Source organism: Taudactylus pleione, unplaced genomic scaffold (genome assembly GCF_031769625.1).
Source record: "Taudactylus pleione unplaced genomic scaffold, aTauple2 ptg000117l, whole genome shotgun sequence".
Taxonomy (NCBI): Eukaryota; Metazoa; Chordata; class Amphibia; order Anura; family Myobatrachidae; genus Taudactylus; species Taudactylus pleione.
In genome coordinates this window covers 3351263-3366133 of record NW_028284519.1, presented here as the reverse complement: position 1 = coordinate 3366133, position 14871 = coordinate 3351263, and the positions used below count along the sequence as shown (strand labels likewise).

The 14871-nt window shown below is 38.6% G+C and overlaps 1 protein-coding gene and 1 long non-coding RNA gene across 4 annotated transcripts in view; one reads left to right on the top strand and one right to left on the bottom strand.

The window, feature by feature from the left end:
* LOC148524263 (uncharacterized) overlaps positions 1 to 1104 on the bottom strand; it is a 45844-nt gene extending 44740 nt beyond the window's left edge. For all 3 annotated transcript variants that reach the window (XR_015878360.1, XR_015878358.1, XR_015878359.1), the window contains exon 1: positions 925 to 1104. This is a non-coding gene — a long non-coding RNA (uncharacterized LOC148524263). The remainder of the gene's footprint in view (positions 1 to 924) is intronic.
* Positions 1105 to 3334: 2230 nt separating this feature from the next.
* IRX5 (iroquois homeobox 5) lies at positions 3335 to 7408 on the top strand. Its single transcript, XM_088471944.1, has 3 exons — positions 3335 to 3801; positions 5472 to 5874; positions 6248 to 7408. The coding sequence occupies exons 1-3, from the start codon at positions 3553 to 3555 to the stop codon at positions 7069 to 7071; spliced, it is 1476 nt and encodes a 491-aa protein (XP_088328070.1). The 5' UTR covers positions 3335 to 3552; the 3' UTR covers positions 7072 to 7408.
* The last annotated feature ends 7463 nt before the right edge of the window (positions 7409 to 14871 follow it).

The following is a 14871-nucleotide window of genomic DNA, read 5'->3' as shown; positions in this document are numbered from 1 at the left end:
ACTAATATAAAATTGTCACTTTACATTGCAAGTACCTGCGTTATACAATGAATGGTAATAATAAAATATTGTCAATTTTCTAAAGACAATCTGAAGAGCTGACAATTTATTTTTTTAATGCAGGAAATAAATATGAAATAAAACTGAAAATATATATATATATAATTTTTTTTTTATTACTGTATAATATTAACAGTTATTATGGCTGTGACCATCTTCATTCTCTCCTAGAGATCATGATAACTTGAAAACTGTGTTAGCAAGAATGCTGTGAATCTGAAAGAGCTGCATTTAATGGCCAATAATTACAGGTCTCAAAAAAAAAGTTCCATTAACAAAAACCAAAACAATTATACAGAATGGTTTATTTTACTTTTTTGTATGAAAACAAAAGAAAACAATGAAATTAAAATAAAGGAATAGACATATGAAAAAAGTAAAATAACATGATGCAATTAAAACAAAGTGATAGAATTTTTGGGAGGGGGACGAGAGTCTTTCAAAGTACAAGTGAAAGTATTTTTGTCTAGTGCCTGACGGGCAGAATCAAGTGTAAAAGTGAACTAAAAGAAATGCAAAGGAGATCGCCATCGATACAATGGGAGCTCTCACAGAGGGACAGACCCGGCACCCCTCTGCATATTTAGGGACCTGTAAATATTGGTGGATGTGTGGCTGCTGGAGGCTGTGACCCTCCTCTGATCCCCAGTGTAGACAGGCACAGTCAGATCCTTTCCACATGATGGAACAAGGAAAATGAGAGCCCTCGGATCTTCCCACAATGGAAACAAAAGTTGGCCAACAAACTCTCAGGGACACTTTCTGTTGTCATGAGCACAAGTTGATGCACAGACAGGAAAAAAATCCAACAGTGTGTGTGTGTAACTCTCCAGCTCCACCAAATCCCCATCAGACCCCTCTTACCTTCGTCCTGCTCCTGCCTCTTGGAAGCATAGAACATCTCTGAGCCTGATTCTATCCTCTGCCCTGGATCCTTGTAATTATTAACTGTCTGCTTGCAGTGCATGGGAGCTGAGCAGGTCACTATTGTCACATAGCAGGGCATCAATGGGCCGTGACGTCACTTTAAGAAGCACTCTCCTGCTCCCAGGGATCAGCACCTCCCCTGGGCCAATCAGCAGGCAGAGGTCTGCACACTAATAGCCAACCACAGGCAGCGGGCGTACATTTATGTTAATTAGATTCCAGGCGGTGTGTGATTACTTGGAGATTAACCCTTAGCGGTCTTCCACAAACTCTGTCTCCCTTCTTTATGGAGCATAGAGGCAGGCACGTCATTTTTTTTTTTTTTTCATTTCACTACCTTGCAATCCACAAGACCCTTTTTCCTTCCTATTGGTCATATGCATTTGTGCAATAATAAGTATTGCAAATGAAGCCTGCAAATAGGTTCTGCATAACTACCCTGCAAGATCTGGTTATCTCACAGTCTCTCACAGGCAGTAGGAAGTGATTATTGCTGGGCTCTGATGAGCGCAATATAAATACACTCAATGAATTAGTAAAAAGCCTGGGAATTGAATCAATAATCAGGAAGCATGCAATCCTCCAGATAATGTTCATAACGCCAATTAAAGGTCTTTCCCCCAGGAAGAAGTGTGCTCCAAAGAAATTATGTAAACTCGGATAATATTTACGTGACTCTGATCTGTAGCCAATGCATGCAGGGTATATAAACTAGATAAGATCTTCACAGCTTACTTGAGAGTGAGATAGATCAGTGATCATTCGCTGTTTTTATATATATATAATCTATTATATTATCTGACAACTGTGACTACATAAATAGCAGGGAATACATTAATTACTGGTTAATCAGTGACAGTGACCATACCGACAATAATTACAGTAGTACACCAAATCAGAGATAGCTAAAATAACATAGATAGTACATTGTAGTAGGATATACATGTATACATATTATTTTCCACAGTGTTCTGTGAGTCGGCTCCATCTAGCCGGCACATTTGGCTATAACCAATTTCAGAGCTCATTAAGATTATCTAAAACATTTTGCTGTTAGCATAGAGCGCACCTCGCATTTATATTCCTGCGTTCTCAGCTCTGCACCCATTTGCCGCTCCCTTAGTACTGTGCAATAGCTAATGTGTAAGTACAGGTACAGGCTACGGCTGGATGGCTCTATCAGGTCCCCACGGCATAGCGATCATTTTACTATAACTGACACAAAAGTGATAATTTTTTACACACAACACAAACACTGAATCACCAGTGTATATCTTATTACATATTTTATTCCAAATTATCACTGCAAAACATTCTTTCCCAACTAGCTTGAGCGGACAATACGAATATATATATATATATATATATATATATATATATATATATATATATATATATAATACCCTGCTTGGAAATATATCCGGTGGAATCAGAAGAGATTACATTCTTTGATCTGTGGGGATTTACTATACTTCATATGGTTTTAATCTGCTTTCTCTCAAAACATTTTATGAATCTTAGATAGAAGGGTAAAATACCTTTATCCCTTATTCTTATAGAGCCTGAGCTAAGTCTATCGCTTTAAAGCTCATCTTCCGCTCTGTCTGTAATCACTTTTCCTGGAAGTGGAAATCACTAGTGCAAGAAGTAGTTACTATTATTATTATTATTATTATTATTATTATTATTATTAGCATTATTTATCTTCCTTAAAGCTACGTGGTATTTAATTAACATATAGATAATGCTCAAGGGGAGATGTAGCAGCAAATGACTACTCTATCTAATCTATCTATCTATCTATCTATCTATCTATCTATCTATCTATCTATCTATCTATCTATCTATCTATCTGTATCAGGCATGTATTTTGTAATTAGCTATCATATCATGCGATGCCTGTGTCCCTATGTTAGATTCGATAGTGATCACTGGAAGGCAGAGCGCGGGGCTGACCCCGGGGCTAGCGGTTGCCTGCAGTACAGCCCCCCCCCCCCCCCTTCTCCTAGCAATACGGGTCAGGAGGTGACCTGAGCCTGCACGGTAAGTGCTGAAAGTTAGGGCAGCTCCTTTATAGAGCTTCAATTGTGCCTTATGGCCATCAGAGGCATATTTTGCTGTAGAAGGGAGTCACAGAGAGAAGGGGAGAAAGCATGCTGATAATTGGGCAGCCCCATCCCCATCCATCCCTCTCCGCTGACAACACCCAGGAGGAGGAGCTTTAAGGCGTCAGATTCCTCAATTTCCAACTTAGCATCTTGGCAGGACCTTTTTTTTCCTGCTTCCAAAGCTAAAGTCTAAACCAACCCACACTCCCACCCAACCTTTCCCCTCCCTCCCAGTACAGAGGGAAAGCACAAAAAAAATCTTAGCAGGGAGAAATTCAGTAAGAAGAAGAGAGAGGGAGAGGAGATACCAGCAGCAAGAGGCAGCCAGGAATACCCCTGCTCTGCTCCAGGTCTGCAACTGGTGGGGTTCCTCACCTTACATCCAAGAGACACTAGCAGAAGTGGGCCCCCATTTTTTCCTGGCAGTGTGTGCGTCTCCAAAGATAAGAGTGTATGTATGTGTCTGGCCATGTCCTATCCTCAGGGCTACTTGTACCAACCATCTGCTTCTTTGGCTCTGTACTCTTGCCCTGCATACAGCACCAGTGTCATCTCTGGACCCAGGACTGATGAGTTGGGGAGATCTTCTTCTGGTTCTGCCTTCTCACCATATGCTGGATCCACAGCTTTTACAGCCAGTTCTGCTGGCTTCAACTCCCCTCTCCAGTACAGCGGGGATCCGGCTGCTGCCTTCACCTCCTATGTGGTAAGTACTGTATTGCCATCATCACTTCGATAATAACCATCCAGGAAATAGGAACACAGCTCTGGGGCTAAATATCCCCCAAATGTCCTCTGCAATGCCTGTTGCAGTGGTAGAAGTTAAGGATCTGAACTGAAATGTCCACAGGAGAACAATTGGCTAGTAAATCATTGTAGCAGGTTGTACAGTGTCAGATCCCAGAGAAGACTGTATTCCTATCACACGTAGGATATTCAGTGTATAGCATACAATGCTCTTACATATTCAGACAATGGAAATGCTGTATCCACCATTATGCAAATCCCCTTCCAGTCTATTTCTCTAAACATAGAAATCTCTTCCTCTTTGGTATAATGCTCTTCAGTGTCGACGTACAAGTTTTAAAAACAAGAAATTAAACTACATATATGCTGAGAAGCCAATGTCTGTGTGATTGGTGGTTCTTACAAAGTATTAAAATAGTTTGGAGTGGGCATACTGTATGTCAGTTAACTTTAAAATGCCCCTAATGTATTTGTTCAAATATGTGTCTCTGTCTTGACCGGCAGTGATGGAGTTAAGGGTAATCTGAAATATGAGGTATGTTTTCAATTACAGAGGATTCCTCCATTAGACAGAAAGAAAAAAATACCCAATCGAAATATGATCTTAAAAGCGTCCAGTTGTTGATCCCGTTTCGCTTGAGACGGATAAGTAAATGCGATTTCACAACAAATCTAGACGTAACTATTCACAAGTGTCTAATGATTGATGATCAATAAATTCAATGGAGTTAGCACATCGGTTTAATTAAGTGGTTAATTGCAGAGTGAGTGTAAACTGCAGCCTGGAGCATATATGTTAGTAAATACATCAATGTGTGCCAGTCTGCGTTAGTGTGCGTGTGAAAATGTATCCATATACAACAGTCACCTATAGGTGTGTGGCCTATGGCCTGTACTTATGTATTTACTGCTGTAGGAAATTTAAATGTTCTTCGTTACGTTTGTTAGCTAAGTACTAATTTGATTATCTGTACAAGAATCCTTGCGACTGCCGATTTAATTAGATATTTGCCAAATGCTTAATTTATAGTTCTGTGGTTCCCTGTCAGAGACCCTTTACTAGGTGTGGTTACGATGGCAAATTAAAGGGTAGATTCAGATTCCTCCTGTTGTTTTGGCTTCCAGTTCCCAGCTGTAGAAAGACCTAGTTTACTGTACGCTGGTTTCTGCTGGTGTCATCACAAGTAGTGTTATTGTGCATTCGGGTATTGTAAACGCCATTAAGTAATTGTGCAAGATAGAAGAGAGAGAGAGAGAGAAAGAGAGAGAGAGAAAGAGAGAGAGAGAGAGAGAGAGAGAGAGAAGAGATAGAAGAGAGAGGGGGGGTGTGTGTGTGTGTGTGTGTGTGTGTGTGTGTGTGTGTGTGTGTGTGTCGTATATGTGTGTGTTACTGAATGTGCACAACTGCCTGAGTATAGTAGCTCTAACTCAACGACTCTAGATACAAAATACAATGTTCTGAAGTACTTTAGCTTAAATACTTAAATATAACCCAGTGGCGCTTACACACCGCAGTAATGTTTTACCTTATATGTAATGAAAGTATACTAACTTTATTTCTGACGATACATTTGTCCGTATTGTGTGTTACAGTTAGTGAGATTTATTATTGTGTTTCCATCTCTCCAGGGCTCTCCATATGACCACAGCACAGGCATGGCTGGATCCTTAGGGTACCATCCATACGCTGCTCCATTGGGTTCTTATCCTTATGGAGATCCGGCTTACAGGAAAAATGCTACCAGGGATGCTACCGCCACCTTAAAGGCCTGGCTGAATGAGCACAGAAAGAACCCTTACCCCACCAAGGGTGAGAAGATCATGCTGGCCATCATCACCAAGATGACCCTCACCCAAGTGTCCACCTGGTTTGCCAATGCTCGGAGGAGGCTGAAAAAGGAGAACAAGATGACTTGGACCCCCAGGAATAGAAGTGAGGACGAGGATGATGAGGAGAACATCGACTTGGAAAAAAATGATGATGATGAGCCTCAGAAACTGGAGGAAAAGGGAGATCCAGACGGAGATACAGGTTGGTTTTTATTGCATATGTGACCTGACATTGCCAGTTACCCCAGTGCGCAGATGTCTGTGCTTGCTTTGCATTAAGTTACTCTTGGTTTCAGTAACTTAATTATTTGAGGGTTTGCCATGCGCAATGCAGATCTTTTTGGTACATATTTTTGTTTCTCATTGGCATCTAATAGATGAATAAGTCATATCTATGGATACATTATATATATATATATATATATATATATATATATATATATATATATACTGTATATATATACTGTATATACATACATACTTGTTACAACACACACACCCCCACCCCAAATAAGTCCCCGTCGCCTGGTGTATGCAACTGTCCTCAACCTTATTTACCTCTGTTTCATGTGCAGTGAAGAGGAGCCCACTTGTGGAAGAACCTGATCTGGTGGAACGTGACCCCATGCAGGTGAAGGAGTTGGTCTCTATCAGGAGTGACTCTGAACTGAACGAAGTGGAGGACAGTAGTGATAACCTTTCCAAAAGTTCTGATTCAACGTCCCCACCATTGTGCCCCACGAGCCAGGCCCAGGTGGCAGTAGAGGAACAGACTGTGCACAACCACAATCACCATAACCACCACCATCATCACCACCACCACCACCGCCAGCAACAACCATCCCAGCACCTTCATCACCAACACCAATCCAAACCAATAGACCTGGTACACCGGAGCCCCCCAATCCAGCATGGCACAGCCTCCAGTAATGTCACATCAGTCATCCACTCCCCCCCAGCAGCTACTAATAAGCCTAAATTGTGGTCCTTGGCAGAAATAGCCACATCTTCGGACAAGACTAAGGAAAGCAGCGAGGCCACAATTGGACCAGGGTCAGCTACAGCCCAGTCTATGGTTGGCAGTGCCTCTTCACCATCCAGATCCCCCTCAGCCCCTTGCCATTTCCCTAACAATACTGTTTTGCCCCGTCCCCTGTATTACAGCACACCATTTTACCCTGGTTATACGAACTATGGCTCTTTTGGGCATATCCACAGCCACCATGGACAAAGCACGACCCCATCAGCCAACAGCAACCCACATTTCAATGGATTAACCCAGACTGTATTAAACAGAGCTGAGGCTTTGGCCAAAGAGTGCAAACTCAGAAGCCAGTCTCAGACAGACCTTAGCAAAGAGACTGCTTATGACATGAAGAAAGGTATGTCCAGCCTTTAACTTTGGCTTCTTCTCCGAGCATTGGGACTAATTTAATTTATTATAACATAAAAGGCCTTGACAGTTTACCAATTCACCATCAAGAATATTAATAATTCAATAAACATAACAAGTGAATGGGGCCAGCGCAGAGATAACTTTTTCTGGTCTAAATATGTTTTAATCCATCCGCGAAAGACATCATTTGTATCCATATGATTCTGTATATTTAATGTAGACATTTTTGTATTTAATTGGATCATCACTATCTTTGAAGTAAATTATGGAATTATTCGTTGTACAATGATTTATGCTGTTTTGTAATATAAATATATAAACCGCATTGTTTTTTCCCGAACTGTTTCATAGTTGATAATACAAATTTAATTTAATTTTTATAAATGTCTCATGATTGTTTTGGTAATTAATTATGTAAAATATGGTGTGTATATATATATATATATATATATATATATATATATATATATATATGCGCACACATACATACATCTCTCTTCATACTAACATTAATTTAAAGCAGATTTTTACTCAGGTACACGTTAAAAGTTCTCACTTTTAAAAGACATTGGGCAAACACATTGGTACGGCAGTTATGTCGATGTATTGATATGTAATATAAAGAAATCGTCTGCTGCTAATGAATGAGAGGAACAGAGTGGCAATCATTTCCTGGTTTTCATTGGCTGTGAATGTGTTAACCTAATTAATTTCAACCAGTGGCCTGCTTTGTGCTTAGCAATCAAATAGTGACCTTTTCTAATGAATTCGATTTTATGCAGGAATGTTCTCATTAATGTTAGAGAGTGGCCGAATTAACACGTATACCATATATATATATATATATATATATATATATATATATATATTTGTAAACAAACGACCAACATAATCGAATACAGACAGAACCGATTTTGTTTTCAAGCTTTCAATCGCGATGATTTTTCAGCTTTGAGTAGACGTTGTTTGTGGGAGTCTTTTATGCTTATAATATACACACTATAGGGAAATCCAACGTAAGTGAAATCCTGTACAATAATCAGTTTTACAGGTAGGTGTCACTATTGCGCCTGATTTCAACCTCAAATATACTTAGTCGTGGGAATAGGAGCTTTATCATGAAAGAAGATTAAAAATAAAATCGTCTCCGAAATGCAAATCAAGAATTAGGCATTGAAAGGTACCAAGTAAAAAGAGCTTCAAACCATGAAATGGATTTTAATTGCCAAATCACAGCCTAAGCAAATCAGCAGTACAGTTATTGTATGCACTCGAGGATAAGTTTATTTTTTTACTTGTGTAAAATCATTACATTAGGTAAGGTATTTTATTGAGAGAAAAAGGAAGATCTTAATTAAGAACAGATGAAAGCTCGTGAGACTTTGCAATGTGTTTAATAAGTACTATTGTTTATTTTTTTTATTTATTCATGTATTTATTCACCAAAATTCTACAGTTACCAATGTGTTTTTTGGTCTAAGTGAACCCAAAGATTAAAGTGCATAAGGTGCTATTAAATTAATAGTATTCCTTATCACCAATTTGGTGGAAACAATCATAGGATTAATTACATAACTGATAATTGCGCTATTAATATCCGTAAAATAAATATGTTAAGAAGACTAATAACTACGTTGATATATAAAAAATGTAACATTGTATAATCTATTTTTCTTAACTACTTTATATTTAATTGCTATGGACTTGGATCGTAGTGACTATAATTGTAATGTGATAACATGCAGTCGAGCACAAAAGCGCACACACACACATTTTATTTAACAAAAAACAAAATAAGGTCATAAATGATCGTTGCATGTTTTATGTTCAGTACTGCAAAAGAAACCGTTTTTATATATTTTTTTATGTTTAGACTCTTGTTTGGGTTGCACCATATTTAAAATTTTAATTGGTTTAAAACGAAATGTGATTTAATAAATTAATTATTAATAGTAACTCGCAGAATATTTTCCGATTTTTGTTTTAATTAAAAGCTACAACTTTGTATTTTCCAGTATGTAACCATATTGGCTTTCTGAAATACTCAAATGACACAACCGTTTACCATTAAGTGTAGACATTTTCATTCAAGACAAATTAAATACTACGTGTATATAAGTATACAGTAATATATAAAATTTTACCTGTTTTTGGTATGATAGTTTATAGATATAGAAAACGTGCAATTTAATACATAATATTTGTTTCCAAACTATCTAGCCATAAATATTAAGATACCACTATTAAATACCTAGAGAAAAGATGGGTAAAATATGGCTCCAACTTTCCACTTGTTAATTTAAAAAAAATAGAATAGAAATAAAAAAAAATAAAAAAAGGAAACACCCCCCTCCCCCCCAAAAAACAAAACAAAACAAGAGCCTATAGTTTTAGGAATGGGAAAAATAGCCATTTAGGCTGTTCAGAATTTTTTTTTTAATGTAAACAGAACGGTATATATTAAATATCTGCAGTGGCTAAACTTGCAATCACCCTAATTGATAAGCGGTGGGAAAAGGCTTGTCATAGATATGAGTCTATGTTTCCAGAATAATGTGTTTTTATAGATGGACGATCACACATTGAAAACTCCTGTGTGTAGATAGCTCCATAATTTTATATATATATATATATATATATATACATATATATATATATATATATATATAGTTTTTCAAAGTTTCATTATGTATGTATGTATGTATGAGGCTTTTAGTGTGTTACACACCAGCAACATGTGCCGAAATAATCTTAATTTAACACTACTTTAAACTATTTTTATATTTTACATGATTGCCGACGAAGTCCGGAGTCGGTTTTGTGTTCGAACCCAAGGCATATTATGCTTTGCTTTGGCAGTAATAAACCCGCTGATTATATTAGTTTGCTCAATTGCATTAGGTTTATTGCGATTCATTTCCTTCAAAGCACATAAATATTGTGTAGAGGATTTTCTTTTAAATGAAATGAGCTTTACGTCTGCCCATGTGGATTTGGTGCCCGTGTGAGGATCCTTGTGGATAGAGCCGAGTTACCACCCCCCAGAATAGAGAATCCACTTTACTCTCCACCTATAGAAATGACTCTATTGACCCCTTAGCCCTGACATTTTTGGTCTGGAGAGCACCGTGCAGGCAGCTGATCGGACACTTGTATAGAGGCTAGCTGCAAGTCACAGCAGTCTCTTTTTAATGAGACATAATAAAGACTGCAACGCGTTCTCCCAAGTGTAGTGCCCGCCATTGTGTCCGATCCCCAATCTCATCCCTTTCACATCGCTCAATCAAAATTATTTAACACTTTCTTTTCTTTCAGCGATGCAGTAACTCGGCAACAGCCAGAGAAAAATAGATTTTTCTTTAAACAAAAAGAATAGGTTGTGTATTGCTACTAATTAACTAATTGAAAAGCGTCTAAACACACTTATTTTCTCCAGGAGCACTGAGATCAGCATTAATAATTTATAACTGAAACGAGGAAACTATTTACATACTACTAGTTACTACATATTCTTAAGAGCCATAAAATTAAAATTGCATTTGCATCGCATTAACCAAGTCTGAAATTGAGACATAATGGGGCTGTTTAACATGGCCTCTTTGATGTTATTTTAGCCTTTACTGTTTATGCATATGATTACATTGTGATCATACGATGGATTAGTAAATAATAGATAAGTGCACATTTTCTAAATGACAAAGGGCATTGCTCTCCGATTGCCTTATGTATACCTGTTGGCAAATTATATATTTAAATAATTCTAGGAAAAGTGTCTGTGCATTGCCACATAATGAGCGATGCTGAGAGCCATTCTATATGAAGAACAGAGTTTTTCTATGCTCCACCTCCTCTGAATACATTTTTTTTGTACGTTGCAGTCTCGATATTTCCCAATACTCCCTCTCCAGCTTTCTCTTTACTCCACCCCTTCACATATTATTCTCTACCTCTAATCTGAGATTCTCCCAAACATCCTCTTTGTCTAGTACTTGGGACAACTTCATAATTAGCACACAATTAAAAATACAAAGACACCAATTAATTGCTCAGTTTATAGAGAGCTGTTGATGTTTTGAACTAAAAGAAAAGTACAATAAAATAACAGTTTAATTGCAAACAGAAAGCGAACAGCAATTTATTCTGTAACTGACACATTTTCTCCATTTAACTCAATCCAGATATATGTTTGTAACTTTACGCAGTATATTAACCAGTTAATAATTGACATCATGGTAAATGCAGCAAATCGTTGTAATAATGCTAAAAACAAACAAACAAAGTTACTTTGCAAAGAGTAAAAAAGAACAAGATACATTTTGATTACTATTACATTTTGCAACAAAATACATTCATTGTGAGCAGATCAATTGGTTGTAAAGTACTAATGCAATATCTCTGGTCTTATTCTGTTGTGATCTTGCTTTGTGAAGTATTGTTACTGTTCAGTTGCAAAATAAAAATTTATTGTGGTCTAAATCAGCCACTTAAAACAAGCATCATACCAGCCGGTTCTGTTAGTCTTTAGTTCCCGTTCTCTCTCCTTAACTCCCACCCATCTACCCTATTCTCTTTTTCTATATGACCTGCTTAGATTATTAGAAAGGACATCTGGGCTGGCAATGGAACAAGTGTTTTGAAACAGAAGACCGTCTGTTTTTCCAAGTGAGCAATATGTTAATTCTAAAGACCCCTTCCCTCTGCTTTCTTAGGAGCAAGAGGGGGAAATCTGCCACAAATACATCAATAGAGGAGAAAGAGTTTTTCCTGCAAAACAAGTGTCAGTTTTTAATTTAGGCTTTGTGCTGGCCTCAGATACAATCATGTGGCATATTTTCTAGGCTCTCCAAGCCAAGGAGTAGAGAAAGGGTCTTAATCTGTCTCGCCTTGGGACCAGACAAAGTGGAGAGGAGTGTACATGTGTCTGGGTATAAATATATATTTATATATATTCAGAAAACCACATTGGGAAATGCTCATTGAATCATCAAGTCCCAGTAAAGAGAACCTTAATTAATTATGGGTGCTAAAAATTCAGGCCAGCTGTCTTCTGCTTGTCTGTAGGACTAAAGGAAGTGCAGGCCTGGCCTATGCACATTGCTCATGGTACGGAACATGTCACTGGTGTCTCTTTCAGCAGATGAAGCTGAAGGTAACAGATGGCAAGTTGTATACTGCATTCCTATACCTTATACTGGACCAGACATTAACATTACTAAACAATTTGGGGACCCTAAAAGGGAAGTCTACTTTTTAATTTTTGAACTAATAACCGCTAATTAATATTAAGATGGCTAGCGATTCATTGTTACTTTTGTAGCTGTCTACTTTTGGAAACAAAAATAAGCACAAGATAGAGTTGTTTCATTGTGAGCTGGAGATATCAGCTGACAGGTGTCAAGTGAGTTTCAAGAATAGGGAAAGTGAGCTCACACTACCAACTTCCCTAATCACTACATTACTAAAGACTACTGCTTGTGATTGTTCTTCCACTCACTCCCAACCCCCTGGGCGCCATGTTAAAGTTGCAAGCTAAATTGATTTCTTGGTTCTCTAATGCTGGGTACACACTTGTTGATATTTTGTTTTTTGATATACGAACTATATATTGCGAGTGCATCAGCAGTTGCATACACCTGATATCTCCGTGAATGACGTGATGTAATTCATAGACATATCAGGTCGGCCCTGCAGCATTTCCGATGCCGATATATCTGCAATATATATTGGTGCATTTGCATGTGTATATGGATGACCTGCCAACTGTCCGTACACTTGCTGATGGGACCACTGACACTGACATCTCAACTGGGTGGTCAAATTTAAATGCCCACCCAGTTGTGTTGTCAGCTCAGATATATTGAGCAGCCGATTGGCAAGTGTATATAGCTTACCAATCGGCCACTCTGATAAGAGACCGATCCTTCATCTCAGTGTGTACCCAGCATAATACAAAATTGTTAGACTTCCAACAAAGTATGCTGCTAGGAGAGGGAAAAGTTACTAAAATCTTCTTCATAGGTGTCAAAAACATATTTCAGTTTTCAACCAGAAGGCAGCAGAGAAATTAATACGTGTATCCACAGTTTGTTATTGGCAATTAGGAAATGTTTTTTTCTGCAAAGAAGACAATGAATTATCCTATATGACAACTTGCATTACTTTTGAAATTAAAAACAATATTGCAAAGTTTAAACAAACTTATTGTAAAAAAAGGTGCAATTTAAATATTAAGCAATAAAAATAACCTTTGCATGTGTGATATAAATGTGTTTAATTCCGCAAACAATTGTTTTCCCATGTAGAAGTTTTATTTATGGCACCACTAAGTATATTTTCTATATAAAAGTCACTTATTACTTATGTGATACTACTATATACATCCATATTTGTGAGTCTACTTGACCATTATTTACCATGTATGTAATGTGTTTACCTTTCACTTCTATGCACATTTTTATATAATTTACTGTATATACAGTAAAGAATATTAGTAATATATATTATGTAAGTCATGTAATCGTCATTAAATTGTAGAATGTTGCAATTAGGGGGAACAATGGTCCAGACAAAATGGGTCTATTTACCATTTGGTGGATCAGTGGCATTGGTAACTATAATTATGTATCGCATTATATCACAGTGATACATAATGATATACGGCCACAATTTACCATGTCGGGGCTCCCATGAAACCTTACTCTTAGGTAAAGGTTTTCTCATTCTCGTCAGCAGCCAAACTCTGCCAACAAATGTTAATACAAAATGCTAATGTCTGTGCATGTGCTTAGTGATTTGACCCAGAGGAGATCCAGAAAAACCTCACTAGGGGCTCCATTTATCATCAAAGCATAAAACCTTTAGCGCTCACTACATGGGTTATGCCACCCTTTCTGGATTTGTCACAGCATCGCTCTCGCCATCTAAAGTTGGGGACCCGGCGCTGCCTTTTTGGTTTCAGCGAAGCCTTCCAGGCACGGCCAGGTTCCTGTGTCATGCACAAGTGATACTAATTGAAATTCCGCTCGTGTTTACCTTTGTTGATAAATGGGGGCCTAGGTTTATATATTAAAAACTAATTATCTGATGTATAAAAATATATATATACAATTGGAGCCTGATTTACATTAGGTCATCATGCATGTTAGTGTGATGAGCTAGACAGGGCTGTGGCCCATACACATCACACCTAATATGCATGGTGTTTACACCAGCTCCCACTGTGCACATTAGTGCCCTCATTCAGAGGCGGTCGCAAGAAGCGACCGCTCGTTCTGAATAAGGGTGGCCGCTTGTAATTTTAAGTGCGGCCTCCAGGTCGCTAGCACAGCTTTAGTGACCGACCAGGTTGACCATCGGGGCTTGCGACAAGACCCTAAGATTGGGTCTCGGCAACCGCAAGTCCCAGGGAGCTTCCTGCTCTGATCAAGCAGGAAGCTCCTCACTGACATCACTGCTGATGTCAGTGCGGCCGCCCACAAAACGCCTCCGTTTGTGTAGCCACCCCCCCGCCCCACCCCTTTTGTAGTGAGCTCCGGAGCGAGAGAACTTCTCTCTCACTCCGGGGCTTGCGCACGCGCAGTGCGGCCACTGCGCGTGTGCAGGGCCTTAACATCGACCCGGTTGCGAGCGCTCAGCACTTGCGACTGAGTCTGAATGAGACCCACGGTGTGATTTGCACACACCGGGAGAGAAGAGGACCCAGACCGGAGAAGGGTAAGAATTAGTAATAGGATGGGAGGGGGAGGGAGAGGGCAGGGAGCAGACTGGAAAAGGGGCAAGTGAGCTGAGAGCGGCAGTCAGCCG

Excerpts from the sequence above, each read along its gene's own strand:
- IRX5 (XM_088471944.1), top strand. The coding sequence starts at position 3,553 with ATGTGTCTGGCCATGTCCTATCCTCAGGGCTACTTGTACCAACCATCT. Across the intron at positions 3,802-5,471 it reads CTGCCTTCACCTCCTATGTG|GGCTCTCCATATGACCACAG; the intron begins GTAAGTACTGTA and ends CCATCTCTCCAG. Across the intron at positions 5,875-6,247 it reads AGATCCAGACGGAGATACAG|TGAAGAGGAGCCCACTTGTG; the intron begins GTTGGTTTTTAT and ends TTTCATGTGCAG.